The sequence below is a fragment of the Ornithodoros turicata genome, chromosome 5, assembly GCF_037126465.1.
Source record: "Ornithodoros turicata isolate Travis chromosome 5, ASM3712646v1, whole genome shotgun sequence".
Lineage (NCBI taxonomy): Eukaryota > Metazoa > Arthropoda > Arachnida > Ixodida > Argasidae > Ornithodoros > Ornithodoros turicata.
Genome location: NC_088205.1, coordinates 44,693,144 through 44,710,515, shown reverse-complemented (window position 1 = coordinate 44,710,515; position 17,372 = coordinate 44,693,144). Strand labels below are relative to the sequence as shown.

Sequence of the window (17,372 nt, the reverse complement as noted above, 5' to 3'; positions counted from 1 at the left end):
GAGGTACGATGAACTAATGTGCAAGCGCCTTACAGTGAGTAGTGTCATGTACTTTTTTTCGTGATAGGTGCTTGGCATAGCCATAGCGCGCTATGTAGTGTCTCAGTGGGATAATTATGCTTTCTTTCGTTCCTTACAGATCTACGATGACGACTTTGACATCTGTGTGGAAACAGCACAAGCAGGTATTTTTCGTGACTGTATATCTCCCACTTTGGTCCTCTTTAGTACGAATTTACCATTTATACGCTTTTATGGCACTTTTTGTTCGTTCAGATTAGGGAAGAATGCATTGCGATCACAGGGACTGCAATTGAAACTGCCTTCGACAGAGTTCTGTAGGGTATTTCGGAAGCGGTTTTGAGGTACAATCGAAAGAAGCGCCAGCTGGAAGTGTTCTTGGAAGCCTTTAGAATCTGAACATAGTGACGGTAAGATGATTTGTCTTCCGATATAGTACACAGATAATTCGGATGGTTCACGGATTTTATGGCTTCCATAGCGCATATGGATTGCCAGGGTGTTTTTCTTTAATTATCGTGTTACATCGGGTGAATATTCATATTGTGATTATGTATATGTGCAGCAATGATAGTCACGCTCCTTGTGGTCTCCAGTCTGGTACATGAATGGTACGAGTCCTTCATCACGCCCCAGGTGAGTACTTATAGCGTTCGTTCTTATTGTACATCGCTTAAGGTTTTGTTTTGTAGCTATGGGAACGAGCTTTGCATTTTTCGTACTTTATTACTGGTGTCTCTAGAGCGACCGGGAAGATAACGTCCTGCTGAAAATACTTGGAAGATTTTGTCGATGTATTCTGGTAACTTTCTAGGTGGAGAACGAACATGTCTGCCATGTGGTGCGCTTTTCCCGGGAAGTGTTCCATCCAGGGCGAGCGCTGTTATGCCTGGAGAAGGAGACCATAGGGATGTCCAGCTTGAAGGAGCCTGTGAGGACCCTCGTCGCGCTTTACTGGCTTATGAACATCGAATTCATGCCGAAGTCCGCTTCTACTGCAAGTGCTCCGCAAATTAATGAATGTACCCCTCGCATTGGTGAGCCCATCTGATAAAGCTGCTGTGTCTTCATTGAAGTAGATTGTGCAAAATAAAGATTTGTAATTTGCAACAGCTTTTTCGGTGTGCTTCAATGCTATCCACTTCGGAACAGCATTCATTAACTGCATGTCATTACTGTTAGCGTCACGTGCACCCCAACAAGAGGGAACAGTTTTCATTGCAAGGGAAGAAGCTTTCTATGCATATGGTGGCAAATACTTCTCCCGAAACGTGTGAAATATCCCTCCCCACCGGCAAAAGTATATCACTTCTAAGGTAGAAAAATATCTCCGTTGCTTCCTTCAGGACTGGAAATTTATAGCCCTGTAGGGCAGGTCACTTCTACCCCGTGCTTCTACCAAGGGTAGAACGTCCCTCCGTGAAAGATATAGCATTTATCTCCAACGCGGAGGCAAATTTCGCCTCCTCGAGGTAGACGTAGCTCTCCCACGGGGTATAGCGCATATGCCTTAAAGGTCAGCTACGCCGATTTCCCGATGTGTTGAAACGGTTGTGATATTCAGAACGAGCACATCCTACTGTCCCCGAAACGCACCTTCGTTTCTCAATTTTGTCTTCCTATTACGAAAATTAATTCATCAAAGAAACCAAAACAAGCCATGGGCGCAGCCATTTTTGTGACGTAGATGGGATAAACCTGCTCCATCTACGTAGATAGAGAATCGTGCGTCTGATTGGATGAAAGCTGAGGCTTTCTCTGACTTCCCTGGCGTCTTCTCCCGTTTGCGAGGAAATCCAGTTATGGCTTATGGCCGCCGGCTGCGATGAGCATTTCGTCCGAGGTAATCCCGAGAACTATTGAACGATGGAAACAACAACCGGGAATTCACCTCAACATCATTTTCGGCGTGAAATTGTGATTATGTGCTGGAGAACTTCGCAGTTCAACCGTTCACCTGCCAATCACGTCAACCCGTTTGCTGGTTTTACTACAAGTGCAGGAATGGGAGCGATTGAACAACGACGTGAGACTTGGTGATTGTTTGAGCATATACCTGCAGAGGACTGGTCTTCAAAGAAAGAAGGCGGTATTTCTGCCCATGCACATCGTCCGATTGCCAGGCTTGTTACACGAGATACATATATTGTGCAGCATCATAGCGCGACTGCAATGAACGACGTAGGAATGTATCGTGACCACTCGAACTGCATTCGTTGAACCATTCGTCGGTTATATGAAAGTGCTCATTAGAGTTGCCCCGCACAAAAAGTGTTGGATGTAGTTTTGTAGTGTGTTGTTTATCTCGTAGAGCGCATCGCGGTATGTAGGTCGAGAGACCTTATACGTATTTTTTGTATGTTTACTTGAGTGTGCGCATGCTCCTATTCTATACCACACAGGCCATATTTCATTCATAATAGTTTCGCAAATAAAGACGTACGGGTCGATCTCATATTGCTTTTGAGTTAGGCATAGTGTCTTCAGATCAGGGTATGTGTATCCTGTTTGCTGGGCCCAACAGATCTTATTAAGGGTAGTGCAACATGTCCCACCTCTTGAACCATGCTAACATTGCCAGAATAAGGAACATTACACTGTGCTGTGTATTCCACACTCAGTTGTCTCGCGACGTAAACCCCCAATTATTATATTGGGTACTCCACATGTTCAACCAGTCAGCACTTCCCATATCCTATTTTTTTTAAACATGTGCTTAAAATTGCACAACTGCCACTCAAGTAACTTTGCCACCAAATTAGTCAGTGACAAAAGGTATATGTACTTTATCACAAATTTGATAACCTTGGTGGAAATGGTTGATGGTGTCCCCTGCCTTGTATGGTGCACTTCATAGCAAAATACACAATAGTCCAAATGTTTTCTTTGTCCACAAATGCCCTGTCAAAGCTGAAAGACTCTTATCAAAATGGGGAAGCGGGCTTGCCTGTCCAGAGAAACAAATATGAAACTGCACAGCTCAACGTAAATAACTGCATGCTCAGCAACTAAGGCTGGTGATGCCGAAGACCTAATATTTCTAGGTTAAAAGGAACAAAGGAGAAAAGACCACTGTGGCATATTAATGTTGCTTCAAAAGTATAACACCACAAAATTTGTGAGAGTCAATTGGTGTATTTAGTTATGTTGGTCACCTCCTGCACAAATTTTTAATAAGATTCAAATGTGCTTCTACCAACCAGGACCTAAGCCTGACCTATGATCTAATAATAATAATAGTCTCTATCTATGACCTATATGGACCTTCACCACTAGTTTGGTCTAGGTTTCACACGTGGCTTCTAGTGAAATTCGAAGCTGCTCTGTAGAGCTGACAGGAGACTTGCAGAGTAGAGTATTTTTATTTATATTTTCCAAAGAACATGTAAAAAACAATGTGCTGTACCAACTGTATTCAAAGAAATACAAATATACTTTGTTTTAGCTATGTGCATATTAGCAGATTACAGGTGACCGATGACACACAATGGGCGTCAAGGGTGGGAACACAAGAATACCACTGCAGGCACTGTCCTGAAATTCTAAGTCACCATTTGTCAGAAAGCAGTGACCACGCACAGCCTAAGGATCATATTGATCTCCTTCCATTATTCTCTTTATTGGCAGCATGTTGGCTGCCACCCAGTCCATGAAAGTGACCCTTATCGTTGAAAGACCGGTTCAACAGCAAGCGAGCTGGTGATAGTGTCCATGATGGCGAGACCTGAAGAGGAGATACAAGAAGGGACATAAACACGCTATGTTGAGACATTGTGTATGTCCCTTCCTATCCCTCGTATCAGGATTTTTCGCTATGGACCTTCATGATGTTTCCCTCGGCAAACTTTACATATTTTTATGCAGAATTGTGAAGGTACAGCCAGGCGCTGTTAGCAAATCACACAGTACTTTTCTCGAATCAAGAATCCATAGAAGGTACACAGTCTTCTTCAGCATTGCACACATCTATGGGACATGTTAATCACTTTGGAATGTCACAGACATGTCATGGAGGCCGGCACATGATTAGTGGTGCTGAACAGACAACTATTTGTCATAGTTTAGGCATAAAAAGCAGTTTTGTCACCTGCATGTTGAGACAGATGTATCTCAATATACTTTGCCATGACACAAATATATGGAGCAACAAATGTACCCTCTACTTTATTATGGTTATTAGTCAACACTGCCAAGAATGTGGGAACACAGTCTTGTACCACCTACACTCTTCAAAATGACCTTCACACATGACACATTGTAAGTCAAGGAGACTCCAGAATGATGTCCTCTCCCTCCCCATTAGCTGAAAACATTTTTCTACAACCTTGCATAAGGGGAAGTTAGTACAAGAAACACACACATTCCTTTTTTGAGCAAATCAGTATTTAGAGCATTACCATACTGTGGTAGGCCTGCAGTGCATTACGTGGTACAGCACACACTGTAAAAAATTTCACCGTAGAATATGTCCCCCATTCTAATGACAGTCTTCTCCAGTTTTTCAAACTGCCATTTCCCATAGTGCTTTATGGTATGACACAGTATTTCTAAATCTTTACTGTAGTTTACTGGTTGTAGCAGAAAGAAGACACCACTGTTTCCGATCACAGGACGCAAGCCATAAGTGCCATGCGGAAACAGTACATGCTGCTCTCTAGCAGTTGTTCGTGTTTGGACATGGTATGGTGCATGCAGGGTAAACTCCATGGTTAAAATATCCAAACGTGAACAACTGTTAGATTACAACATGTAGAATGCTCTATAGTACAGTAAAACCTCCAAAGCCGGACACCTCCCTACTTCGGACAACTCCCCATGATTTCATTGCACGGGCAGGCTCCCATTGAAACTACATGGGGACGAAACTCTCTATGTCGGACACCTCCCTATCTTTTTTTTTTTTTTATTTATTTCCGTTTCCATCAAGAGATGGCGGTGGTCCCAGACAAAAAGCTGCCATGATGCAGCTTGAAAACGCCTGGGGACCGCGACGTCAATAGCAGTGCTAACACATACCAAACAAAGGAAAATAACTTGCATTCACATACGCGACACTTCAGCAACAACCAAATAAGCACATCTGGCATGATTACGTGCATCAATAAATTAATTGGTAAACACTCTTACAAAAAGCACCACAATAGCACAGACAATAACAGCTTTGCTGTAATTACACACACTCATGTCTCTCCCATCATCAATAACGGTTTGAATTCGCAACAAAAAAAACACAGCTACTTGATGATCGATCAGAAAAAACGGAAGAACGCAGGAAATGCCCTCGTAATAATCCAAAAGCGAAAAGGAGTAATAAAAAAATTCTAATGTGATTGAAGGATATTTAGGTAGTGTGCACGGAGAGCTTTTTTCGAGACCTTTTTGTAGTCAGGATGTTCGAACAGGTAACAGTATTTGTTTAATAACGTTGGTAACTGATAGCGTATCATTTGTGTTCCGTATGTGGTTCGGCATCGCGGAGTCAGCCAAACTTCCCTAGCCCGTGTACGAGCAACAGTGTCATTCTTTGTTAAGTGTGACAAAGTGTGCATTTCGTGAATAGCGGCACGACCAAATTTTAACATTACTAAGACTCTGTATTCATATAAATATGTGACTGAAATTATGCCCAACTTAAGGAAAATTGGCTTGGTATGTGCAATGAAGTGTTCATTACAATCTACATCTTACATCTTGGAAGTAGGATAGGGTTTTCCCTGCAAAGTCGGACAAAACCCTGGCCAAATTACCTCAATATCGGCACACCTTTGCACCAAAAAGACCCAAAATGAGCCAGTGGCCTTGACTTTTGCCCCTTTTTTCCCCTATACTGGTCTCAGCATTTTGTTGCTTTAGTTTTGAGAGTCGAAAAACAAGTGCTGTCAGTCCACATTGTAATTCTTTATGTGAGCACTTGTCTTCGGCTTGTCTAGAGCCTCTGAACGAGCACTGCACCAAAGCTATGAGAAGTGGGCTGACGCTTCAGAGAAAAGTCCTTGCTGCTCGAAAAGCTCCAGAGGTAATGCCATTGAGTAGAATCTGAACGGAATTGAATATACTAAAATCAGTAATAATTATCAGTGAAGAGTGGGTAGAGGTACCACTACCAGGCACCACCACCAGAAACCACTAAGGACCTTAAATTGAAGAAGGGGGACATTTCTCACAGCTGTGATCTCTTCCATTTTTTGTTGCCGTCATATTCTGTAACTCGGACACCTCTATAAGTAGGAGACGCTTCGGCTGCACCGTGGGTGTCCAACATAGGAAGGTTTCACTGTATTTATGTTCCGTGTCATGTGACCACAAACAAGATATGCTTTTGCTCATGCTGCACAGGACAGGCGGATTGAGCTGCATGTGAGGATAACAACATGAAACCCGAGGCGCGGAGGAAAAGGCATGACTTTACGGTCTCTGTGTCAGTTGTTTCATGTTGTAATTGCGTACCAGCTGGCCTGTACCTGAGAATAGGTTTGATGCATTGTACACGCACCATAGACATGCAGTATGTGGTGTGTTGTGATAGTAATGCCACTGCCAATTGAAGAATAATGCTCCAGGTGGATTGTTTCGGTACAATCTTGAACTATGCATACCAAGGGGTAGGGCATCTGCGTAAGAATGTAAATGTTAGCTGAAGCCATAGAATAATTAACATTATCAATATACTGCTGCAGATGATACAAACAAAAGCACACATGATGCTCCGATATGTTCTGCAGGAATGTCTCTGCACTCACAATATTAGTACAGCAGCTACAGAAAGGCACAAAACAAGTTTTTGTATACATGATACCACTTGAATGCAACAAAAGCTTCTGCTGCACTGGCAGAACACCACGGCGGACAGATTTACCTTACTTCACCTGAGAAAAAGTATGTACTGTTGCACACATGATGCTGTTTGAATGTCTCGAAAAACATAATTTATGACCGAAAGACATCAACTGGAAGATTTCGATTTACCTTAGTCAAAACTGAGAAAAAGTATGTGCTGTTGCACACATGAAACTGCTTGAACTGCCCTTGAGCACTCTGGAAGAACACCTTATTTGTGACCAAAATACAACAGCTGAGCCAACATTGAATTTATACCTTACTCAAAATACACAAGATGTGCTGCCGTGCATATGATACGATGATACTGCTTAAATGTACTCTGAAAGCGCTGACACCTCAGGCATGGTTGCTCTAAGCTAGCGAGCAACAGCAAGGGTATACGAACAGAAGAAGTCAAGCACAAGTGATGGAATGCAGTTGATTAATCAGAAACTGAAATGTCTCAGTACCAGGTGTTACTGTTCCGTCAACAAAAATAGATGAACTCTGAAGGGGCGACTGGTTGGCACTGGTGACAGCCTTCAGCTTGAAACCCAGACGGTGATAGTTGAGACGTGGAGTGCAAGCTTTTCGGTGGTGCCAGAATGCCTGCGAAATCATTTAACAAATAAGGCAATTCCAAATCTGTACTGAGAATACACCCGCTGGGGCGTAATCTCTAAAGGATGAAGCAGTAACTGACAGATAGCGTATTTTTCTCTTCTACGTGATGCAATTTGCACCGCATGACTGACTTGTCTAACATTACGCGTCTTACCTTTATCTGCTGCCTAATCCTGCCCCTGCAATCTCCTGCTGCAGAAAAGGTTGGCACAGCATCCCGGACGAGACATCTTCGGCTTCTTGTGAAACAAGTTGCGCATTGCTTCCGTAACATTCGTACGAGCCAGATGAACAGATCAAATCGCTGTTTCGAAGGTGGCACCCAGTCGGAGTTGTAACCGATTGTTGTAGTCAATAGATTTCTCTTTCGCCTTTCGGAGAATTGTGGTTTGAAACATTGGAACTGCATGCTGAAGTGTTCTTGCAGACGGGAGCAAAACGCTCACGCATTCTCGGCACGCAGCACAGAACACGAATCACACCAGGAAGACTGCACTGGCCTAGCAAATGCTTTGCAGTCGAAGGAAGCAAAACTCACGTTCCTCGCGGGTTTAGTGAAGTCCAGAAATATACTGGCGCTCTAATAGCGAACTGTTTATCACTTCCCCAATGTGAATCTGCGCAGCAGACGGCTCGGCAGAAGAAACTGGCCGGCTTGGCGGAAGAAACCAAGCCAAAAGTCATGCCAAGCCGGAGCGCGGGCAGACCACCAATGTGTCGTCGACACAGGGTTTGCGGGCCACAAGACGGAATGTCAGTGAAACTAAAAATTCACTTTTTCGGAAATCCGCGAGGAGTTTGGGATAACTATTTTGCATACATAATCAGTGTTCCCTTATGAACACATCGTATGAGTACCATTCCATTCTGTAACACTCGAAAATCGGCGTAGCTGAGCTTTAAAAGGCATAATACTCAACCGTGGACGGGTAGAACTCTTCAACGAAGGGGGTGCAACTGCCACCCCACTATGGGGTAGGTCTGTTCTACCCCTGGGGTGAAGTGATGGGATAGAACTGCTTCTATCCCTCATTTTCTACCCCAAAAGGGTTGAAAATTTGGGACAACGCACTTCTACCCCAAAAGGTAAAAAAAAAACATTTTTTTCTTAGAGTACAGCGACCAATCTTATCGCAGCTGGCGAAGAGTAGTTTGTCTTTAAATCAGAAGCGATATGCAGAAGCACTTTCCTGAGTGACGGTGTCGAATACATTTAAGGTTGCGACATGAATGATTGATTCGCGTCTTCGCATTTCTTCTGGGCGAAAAATGAAATCAAATAAAGACAGAAAAGCGGAAAAACACCGCGTTCAGTCACATCCACAGGCAATTGAATCGCGGCTCCGCAGCACGCCTCGTTGCTCAGAGCATTTCCCATAAACTTGTGTCTTTCTAGGATATCCTGTGGCCCCGAAGAGTTGATGAGAAACGATTGATGGAGCGACTTTCTACGCAGATGAATCCTTGTAAGTTCACCGTGCACTTCATATTTGCGTCTTTGCTTCGAATCTCGGTGAAGAGAGCTCAAGGAAGCTTCAAGTCGATTGGTATTTTTGTGCTCTGTTTTCGCCCAAGTTGTGGAACAATGATCGCAAATCTGCTAGTAATGTGAAAATCCTAAGCTGTCTCATATTCTCTTCCAATTTTGTCGAAAAATAACAAAGACGCAACTAAACACATGCTATATGTACACGTAAGTTCCCTTATACCTTGACAATTGTCAAGAAGTGTCGTTGCGCTTAATGAATTGTGTCCCCCTCAGACGTAGCGTTGGAAGGGTGTGGTTATGAGGTACAGGGGGAAACAGCTGAAACAGATGAGATCCCATTTGTCAGTACGTAGCACTTACGGAGAAGAACACTGTAGCTGGACGGGACAAGCGTGCGCGCTGTATTTCTATGGTATCCCATCCTTGGTATATCAGCTGTACTATTGTTGCCGTTGTTTAAAGGAGCATGGAAGTGACCTTTAACATGTCTCGAAACCCTGCTTCAAATGTGAAGCCGTCCACAAGGAGTCACCATGCAACATATTTCCGATCTGCGGCATAATGTCACTGCGCAATACACTTTACGAAAGACAGTCAGTGAACGGCAGTCTCGGGAGAGAGACACGAGCCTCGCGTGACGTAGAAGCTGCTCGGTGCCGTTTTTACTTGTTTTTTCATCTCGGCTCGCGTGCCGCTTATACATGTTTCAGCTGTGCCGTTGGACGTCACTGGTCACGTGCCGTAGCCCGTGATACGTCATGCCGTCTTCGGCTTCGCTTCGGCGCTCTTTGGATGTGGAGAGGGTTCTTTAAAGCTGTGCAGAACAGAGCCTTGCGCGTGCTCTCTGGGTCACCTGCGCTCGTCGTTCTTTCGCAGCAGCTCATTTTATTTGTTGTAGAAGACGTCGCAGAAAAAAACTAAAAATATTTTTCGGGTCACTTCCATGCTCCTATAAGCAATGGTGTGTTGGGCATTATTTGTCTCGACGCGTTACATTATAACCTATAAGTAGTAGTCCTTGCATTAGCAGCTGAAATGCGTCGGAGATTGCCTAGCAACTTTGAGGAGCCTCAACTTGCCCAGAGCAAGTACGCCAACACCTGGGTTGTGGACTATCTCGTCAGTAGTCGTCTCACGGACGAACAGCTTCTTCGACAAGACGTAGAAGCGAGCAACCAGGATAGATCCACGGAGCCTAGAGTACACCGCACCCCTTCCGCCGGTTCACCCAGAAAAGAAGGTGCGTCGCTACGCAGCAAACTCCTCCAGAAGCACGCCTCCATCCTGGAGTATGGCCAGGTCTATATTCCTGGTGACGAATCACCTGGTAAAGAAACGTCACTGCCACGTAAGACATATGTCATTTGGTACACTCATGACACAATAAACACTGCACGAAAAAAAACGGTTCTGGAATGAACCATCATATTTCGCGACATCACGAACAGCTGTGTCAATTCCATTCGTGAGCTTCAGAGCGAAACAGTAAAATCATCTACTATGACACTGAATCTGTACACAACATTTCCCTAGCATGTCAACAACGCGGTGACAGCAAGCGCTGGTGCAGTTTTCGTATGATGTTGAGGCCATCGAGAATGCGGGTTCGAAGCCGGTCTCTCCAAAATTACCTCTAGGAACTGTCCCCGCCTTTCTAGCAGTTCCTCTTGGTATATGCTCAGATGGCGTGATAACGACCTGAATCTTACCACCGGATCCCCTGCATATCCGAGGTTGCGGTTGTCGTCATTGCATTGTACAATGGAATTGTCTATTGCCTATACCTATGCCTATCTATTATTTGAACGCTTTGCCTTCCCTTGAAAACTGTTTGCCGTCCCCTGGGGGAAAAATCCTGGGAAAGCCTAAAGTTTCTCCCCTTTTTCACGATCAAAGCACGCGTTAAGTACTGCTCAAAGTAGCTCAGCAATGGTTAGAAATACCACACGAGAAGTATATATGTTAAGTACAGTTACTCTGCACAAAGGGTAATTAGTGAAGTTACAGTTACGAGTAACATAGCAAGGTTGCCATTACATTCCGAATTATTACTAGATAGTAGAATTACTGAGGCAATAGAATGCTACTCACTTTTCATTTCACTTTTTTTTTCTTTTTTTTTTTTCAGCGGGAAGCAGCAGCGAACGACGCGCCAGCATACGCGAGATAATTGCTTGGAGACCGGAGTAAGTACCCTTCCACTTGAGATCAGATCAGGCGTTGTTGCATGGAGTGCCACTTCCGTGACAGACCTCACGAAGGAGCTGTTTGATCTAATAACGCGCGGAGTAATGCTAATAAGAGTACGGCATCAGCCGCGAAACATTAAATATGTACTGTTAAAGGGACAGTCGCATCCAGAAACCCCTCTATGAAACCACTGTGTTCAGCATCGGCCGACAGTCTGCTTAGCTAATTTGTTTCCCGCTCGAAATGTGCTTAAAATGCACATTAAATGCACGAATTTTAAAAGGAAGCGCGGCTTCCGCAGTAACGAGATGAACGTGACGTCCACCACTAACAGGAGTGGGAGGGCCTCGTCCCAAGAGGAACGACCCGCCACCCCTTTTCTGGAGGCCGTCCTCTCATTCATGGCGTAGAGATAACGTTTTAAATGAATGTCGTAATTGAAGTAATGAAGGAATGACGTAACTCACTTCATCTTAGGTACGGCGTAGTTATTTATTTATTTATTTATTTAGAAATACTGCGAGCCAAAGCAGGAGGGGAAAGGAGCAACAAACAAATTCACGTCAAACAGTTAGTACAGTTGGAAATCAGTGTCTCTTGCTTTGAATTATTCCGTGGGCGAAATCGCATATATATGTTATTTGACAGCTTGAGCTCCACAAAAACTTTTTAGCTCCAAAATGTAGCAAAAATCGTTAGAGAAGTTCCTGTAACCTGCAACCGTAAAATAAATATAAAAAATATATCTGAGCTACTAACTTTTGTGGATAAAATGTGAAGGTTGCTGCAACATCTTTCTTCTTGCGAATCTGTTGTGGTGAGTTCCGATCCGATTTATTTGACGATTCATATATGACACTGCAAGCCTCTAATACATGGTGACCCTTACATAATATACTATATCCACGAAACGAAAACAATCGTGAAGATTGTATAGGGCGCATGGGGAACCTGGGAGGGATAGTGCAGTAGCGCAGCAGCGAGTGTAGAACTTCAAAAGGACTGTAAAGTGAAGTATAAACACCATGTTTTAAGATACCATCATGTAGAGCTTGGCTGTAACACACATACAACGGACAACGAGATCGGCGTCGCAGAGGAGAAGGAAAAACAAGAAAAGGTTACAGGGCAAAAATGACGACGAAGAGGGACGTACGTTTCTTTTCTTTTATTTATTTTCCTGGTACGTTCTGCCATTCCCTCTCGTCAGGCAGCTAGCAGTTCAAAATTGGAATAAGCAGGTGAGTTGACTGCACGTAAGAGCCCGATTCAAAACGAGTGCGTCCAAGCATACCCCCGAAGGGAAAGATTCGTTCTAGAGATGTAGACGATGAGCTAGACAGCTGAATTGATGCTGAAGAACAGAATTTACGTGAGAGAAGACACCCAGGAGTGAGCAGTCACCTATAATTCTTCAGCAGCAACTGGTACCTCCGACTCTCAAGCTGTGGACTTTGGGGCAGCCATTCAAGCAGCGGTTCAATCTGCGACAGAGAAGTGATACACCAAGAGTGCAAGTTAACACCATGAGTGCATCAGAGCGCACAAGACAAGGTGAATCTGTTACGCAAGCCCTTGCTACGTAAAGCAGGGTGTTGGTGCCAGGATTCAACCCTCACAGCAAAGGAATGGGTCCGTAAGGTCGACGACTTTGCCGAAGCGTATGGTTGCAACGATAAGCAGACATACTGTTGTACGGCAGGTGTCTAGTCTACTTTGCCTTAACCTTTTGTCGTCGTCTAATGCTGCAGTTCCATAATGATCGTCTAAAACTACAAGGTTGTTGGAAGGACTTGGTACGGCGGTGTTCCTTCACCATTCAATACTTGGGATGAATGGGAGGAAGCACTCTCTAAAGCGTTTCCAGATACTGCGGGTGCCCAGCAAAGGTTCCGAGCGATGGACTGCCGCAAGAAGCTGAAGGTAGGCACACTCGAAGAGTACGACAAGAAGAGCACTACGACAAGCTCACAAAAGCACGTCGCTGCCAGCTTGACGAGAGTACCTGCGTTGAATACATCATATCAGGTCTCAGTGAAGAAGACAGCAAGCGAGCCTGGGGAGCCAGCACTTTCAGCCGTCCAGAAGACCTGCTTTGTGCCCTGGAACGCATTGAAGAAAGGTTCAAGGCCATGAAAGCTGCCTCGATGTCAAGACACGGTACTCCGTTGACAAAAGCCGGGAAGAAACAAGTGACAGGAAACAGTGAGAGGCGTCACAAGGCCTTCCACCAGGTTCGAAGAAAGCGCCAAGATGTTTCGACTGCAAGGCTTATGTCCATATCTATTCTTTGGTGCACAAATCTGCCAAAGGATTATCGTTGAAGCAATGGCCGCAAGCAAGGAGATCTGGCAAGGGACTTCCAGGGAAAGCGAATTCTTCAGACAGCAGAACAGCTGCTGCTTCAGCACGTTTTGGAAATGGAAACAGCGTCAAGGTACTCCTTGAACTGGGCATCCAGTGTGACGCACGTACTAAAAATGACACCAGGACAATGAAGTTGGATTACAGAGCATTACGTAAGCCATACATCATCAACGGTTATGGTTCAGGAGAGATAGTTCCTCTTGGAGAAGCTTGATGCGGATCAAGCAAATGCGAAGTGGACATCTACATTGCCTCTGACGATGGTCGGAGTATACAGTCGCATATAGGACATATGTTTACGGAGCAGAGTCGCATCACGGTCGTTCGCCGAAGAAATGTCATGAGGGTATTTGAAGAGCCTTTGCCTGAGACTGCAGATACCGATGAAGAATGTCTGAGGAACATGCGTATTCCTCACCTTCCTCAAAGGTATATCAGTTCATGGTCAAGTGAGGCAACAGGCATACCATCTGGGTACGTAGGTACATTTACAAACGGCCTCCGACGTACAAGCTGGAGACGTGTTCGTGGAAGCACAGTTTCAACCACAGGGGAGGTGCGAAAGCTGTACCCCTTGTTGTATAATCAGTATCGAGGACGCATATAAAAGTTATGTGCCGACAAGTGTCAACACAAGACTTGCACTACATTCGTCAGGGTGAAGTTGTTGTCAGAGGAAATATTTGCACGGAAACAGATGAGACAACAGAAGAGACGAAGGTCAACCTATGCTGAGAAAGATATCTTGTCGATAGAAAATGAGGATGGGAGACTATCGTTTATGCGTCAATTACCGGTACTGAAGGAATCGGACCGATGGCACTAATCGACGACCACCTGAAAGGGCAGTGCTTCTTCACAAGCTCGGACCTTGCGTCTGGTTATTATCAAAGTAAAATGACAAAGAAAATTGACAAGCGAAGACAGCGTTCATGACCCCGGATGGCCATTATGAGCTTGCCAGGATGTCTTTTGGTTTTCGAGCACAGCAGCTGTTTCTCAGAGAATGGTGAACAGCGCGTTGGGGCCTCTGCGTTGTTCAATTGTGCTAGCGTACATGAATAACATCCTTATTCCATCCACTAGCATTTAAAAAGGCCTTCAACATCTCGAAGAATTGAAAGTTATTCAAAAGTCTGGGTTGACGCTTCGCTTGAGCGAATGTTCATTTCTTGAAGATCAAATACATTGCGTTTGTTACGAAGCTTCCGCTGGTGTGCAGCCCCAAGCCCACGAAAGTTGCATAGCATCAAAAAATTTCAAAGTCGGAATGATGTTCATCATCTCAGACCGTTTCTTGGTTTAACTAGTTCCTCCAGACGGCTTGTCAAAGGATTTAAGGCCATTGTCGCACTCTGACCAAGCTGACAGCGAAGGGTTCTCTTTGGGAGTGAAATGAAGAACAAGTAGAGATATTGGAAAATATGACGCTGGCTATCACACGACGCCTAGTCCTTACTCACTATGGCCCCGCGGCAGAGACTGACGCCTGCCAGGAATGGCCCGTTCTGCAGCCATTCGTGTGCATTGGTCAATAGGAACGAGGAATGCCCGGGAGCGCGCAACGCCTTCACTCTTCTTTCTCCTCTAGGCATAGTCTAAGTGTACGACCTCAAAATGGATGGCCGAGTGCTAGGAAATGACCATGCAATCAGTAGGCTGTTGATTGTGAACAGTGAACATCAGTAAATGAGGACCAAAGAAACTCTCAATTTCTGCAATGCAGGTGTGCGCGACGCTCCATTGCAATAAGCAAGTGTGCGGTGGAGTTGTAGCAGAGTGTGGATAAATATGCATTAAACTTCACCAAATATCCATGCAACTATGCTCTGGAAATTTTCTAAATATGCAGTAAAGGTAATCAATATATGCAATGTTTTTCATTGGTTTTGGTACGAAAGGAATGCACCAACAACACAGTAAAATAAAGCCGCCTTCGTTCTGCAGCACATAACAAAGAACACTTGCGCCACAGATATAAATCATGGAGCTCATTTGTGATAGATAAGATGGCGTAAACACAGGCTACCTAGTGAACGAAACACATGACGAAACAACTGTGCGCGTAGCCAACATGAAGAACACGAACATACACGGTTGTTTGTGTTTTTCGTGTCGCCCATGCGCAGGCTTCTTTCGTCATGGCTTTGCGTTTGGCACTGCATCATGCCGATATAAATGTGAGCGCCTCCCGTCTTCGTAACGTTAATGTGGCGAAGTTGAAGTACGGCCCATCGATCATGGACCCAGTGGATAGTGCAGCATCCAGGGTAAGAGCTGAATACCGCACCCCACAGAAACATGAAAAATATTCTATTCCGACCAGAGTTTTCGATAAAGACAAACAAACGCCGTCCCGAAACCAGCAAAATTATTTATGGAAAAATTAGTAGTAAGCTCTCGCACCTGAAAATATGGCAAAATATGCACTTTTCATACAATTTCATGCGGAATATGCCATTACGTGCAAAACGTGCATTTATATATACGCGATTGAATTCTTATGATCGGTCCCAAACCAAAACCTTTTTTTTTTTTTGCGAAACCATATTGAGAAAACATGAATTTGCATGAAAATCGGCGCTCTAATTATAACCATATGACCTGTGTATGACCTGTGCTTGTCTAAAACCGAATGACGGACGCAATAGCTGTCCGTCTACGGACCGTTTATATGCGTTTGTTCGCGTGTTCATTCCCTTGGCATTTCAATGACCCTCCAGAACTTCGTTTTGTTGTTCGTTTACCTCGGAGAAAGCACATTTTGCCCAAACCTTGTATTACATTCTACATATCCCGAAATTCGGTTCCTCCTCCACTTTTGAGAGTTACTAGCGATCTAAGAATTTCGGGAATTTGAAACAAAAAACGAAGAAAGTATGAATCTAGTGATCACCACCGTGGTGAACCCGCCTTTGCTCTCCCGCGGCACGGTCCGTCACCTAATCTGCACCTAAGCAACAGACACAGCATCTTATCACAAAAAAATGTGGTGGCATCGAGTTGACCAAAAAGACTGCGACACTTTGCTTGTGTCGGTACCTGGTGTTGGTTGTGCGCGTATCTTATAGATTCTGGTCCCATCCCGGTCTCTAATAGCGCCTACAATGTTTAGGTTATTGTGCGGGAGATACAAACATAACGGGGGATGAAGGAACCTCTTTCGCAGGTGCGAAAATAAGATAAAAAGCAGCCAAAATAAAATCAAAATAATAAACTGCAGCCTAGTAGTGAATTTTTTACGCGTTCTTTCCTATGAAGCTGTGTGCACCACACATACACAGTGTTTCAGTAACAATGTGAAAAAAAAAGAAAGAGCGCCCCACAGAAAATACATGATCAATGGCTGTGTGGTATGTAATAAGGAAATTAAATTGCATGATTTGAACTTCTAAAGTCGTCAAGCCAACATAACGTGTGTCTGTTCCTTTTTTTGTTTTTTCACACAAATAGAAAGCGTATGTAGAGTTGTCCCCGCACAATTACAAAATACAGGGTTCGCCAAGATAAACTTCGGGGTATGTAACTTCGTGGTTTCAGCTCCTCTGCGAGACGGCGAAACGATCGAACGCGGCGTTGCAGACGACTTCGCACACTATAGCCGTCTGCATTCAGTTCCACCTGTTCATTTTGTTTCGATATCGTCTGCAACGCCGCGTTCGACCGTTTCGCCATCTGGCAGAGGAGCTGAAACACAGATATAGCTGATTGTAAATGTTAGGCACCGGAGTTACGCAGAGAAACGGACCAACTGGCAGTATCCACATAAAATTTTGGGGCATATTGCCACGAATCATCTTCGAGAAACTTCCAGGGCAGGCACGAAACGGTACATCTCATCCCGGCGCGTGCTGAAGAAGAA

At 44.4% G+C, this 17,372-nt stretch overlaps 1 protein-coding gene across 4 annotated transcripts in view; it reads left to right on the top strand.

The window, feature by feature from the left end:
• Window positions 1-8,837: 8,837 nt before the first annotated feature.
• LOC135395622 (sodium-dependent low-affinity dicarboxylate transporter 1-like) overlaps window positions 8,838-17,372 on the top strand; it is an 80,652-nt gene continuing 72,117 nt past the window's right edge. For 2 of the 4 annotated variants that reach the window (XM_064626720.1, XM_064626717.1), the window contains exons 1-3: window positions 8,841-8,930; window positions 9,981-10,301; window positions 11,082-11,139. In XM_064626720.1, coding sequence (XP_064482790.1) covers window positions 8,900-8,930; window positions 9,981-10,301; window positions 11,082-11,139 — 410 coding nt within the window. In that variant the 5' untranslated portion in view covers window positions 8,841-8,899. Of the gene's footprint in view, window positions 8,931-9,980; window positions 10,302-11,081; window positions 11,140-17,372 lie in introns of all 4 variants that reach the window. The other 2 variants (XM_064626719.1, XM_064626718.1) reach the window with 2 other exon arrangements.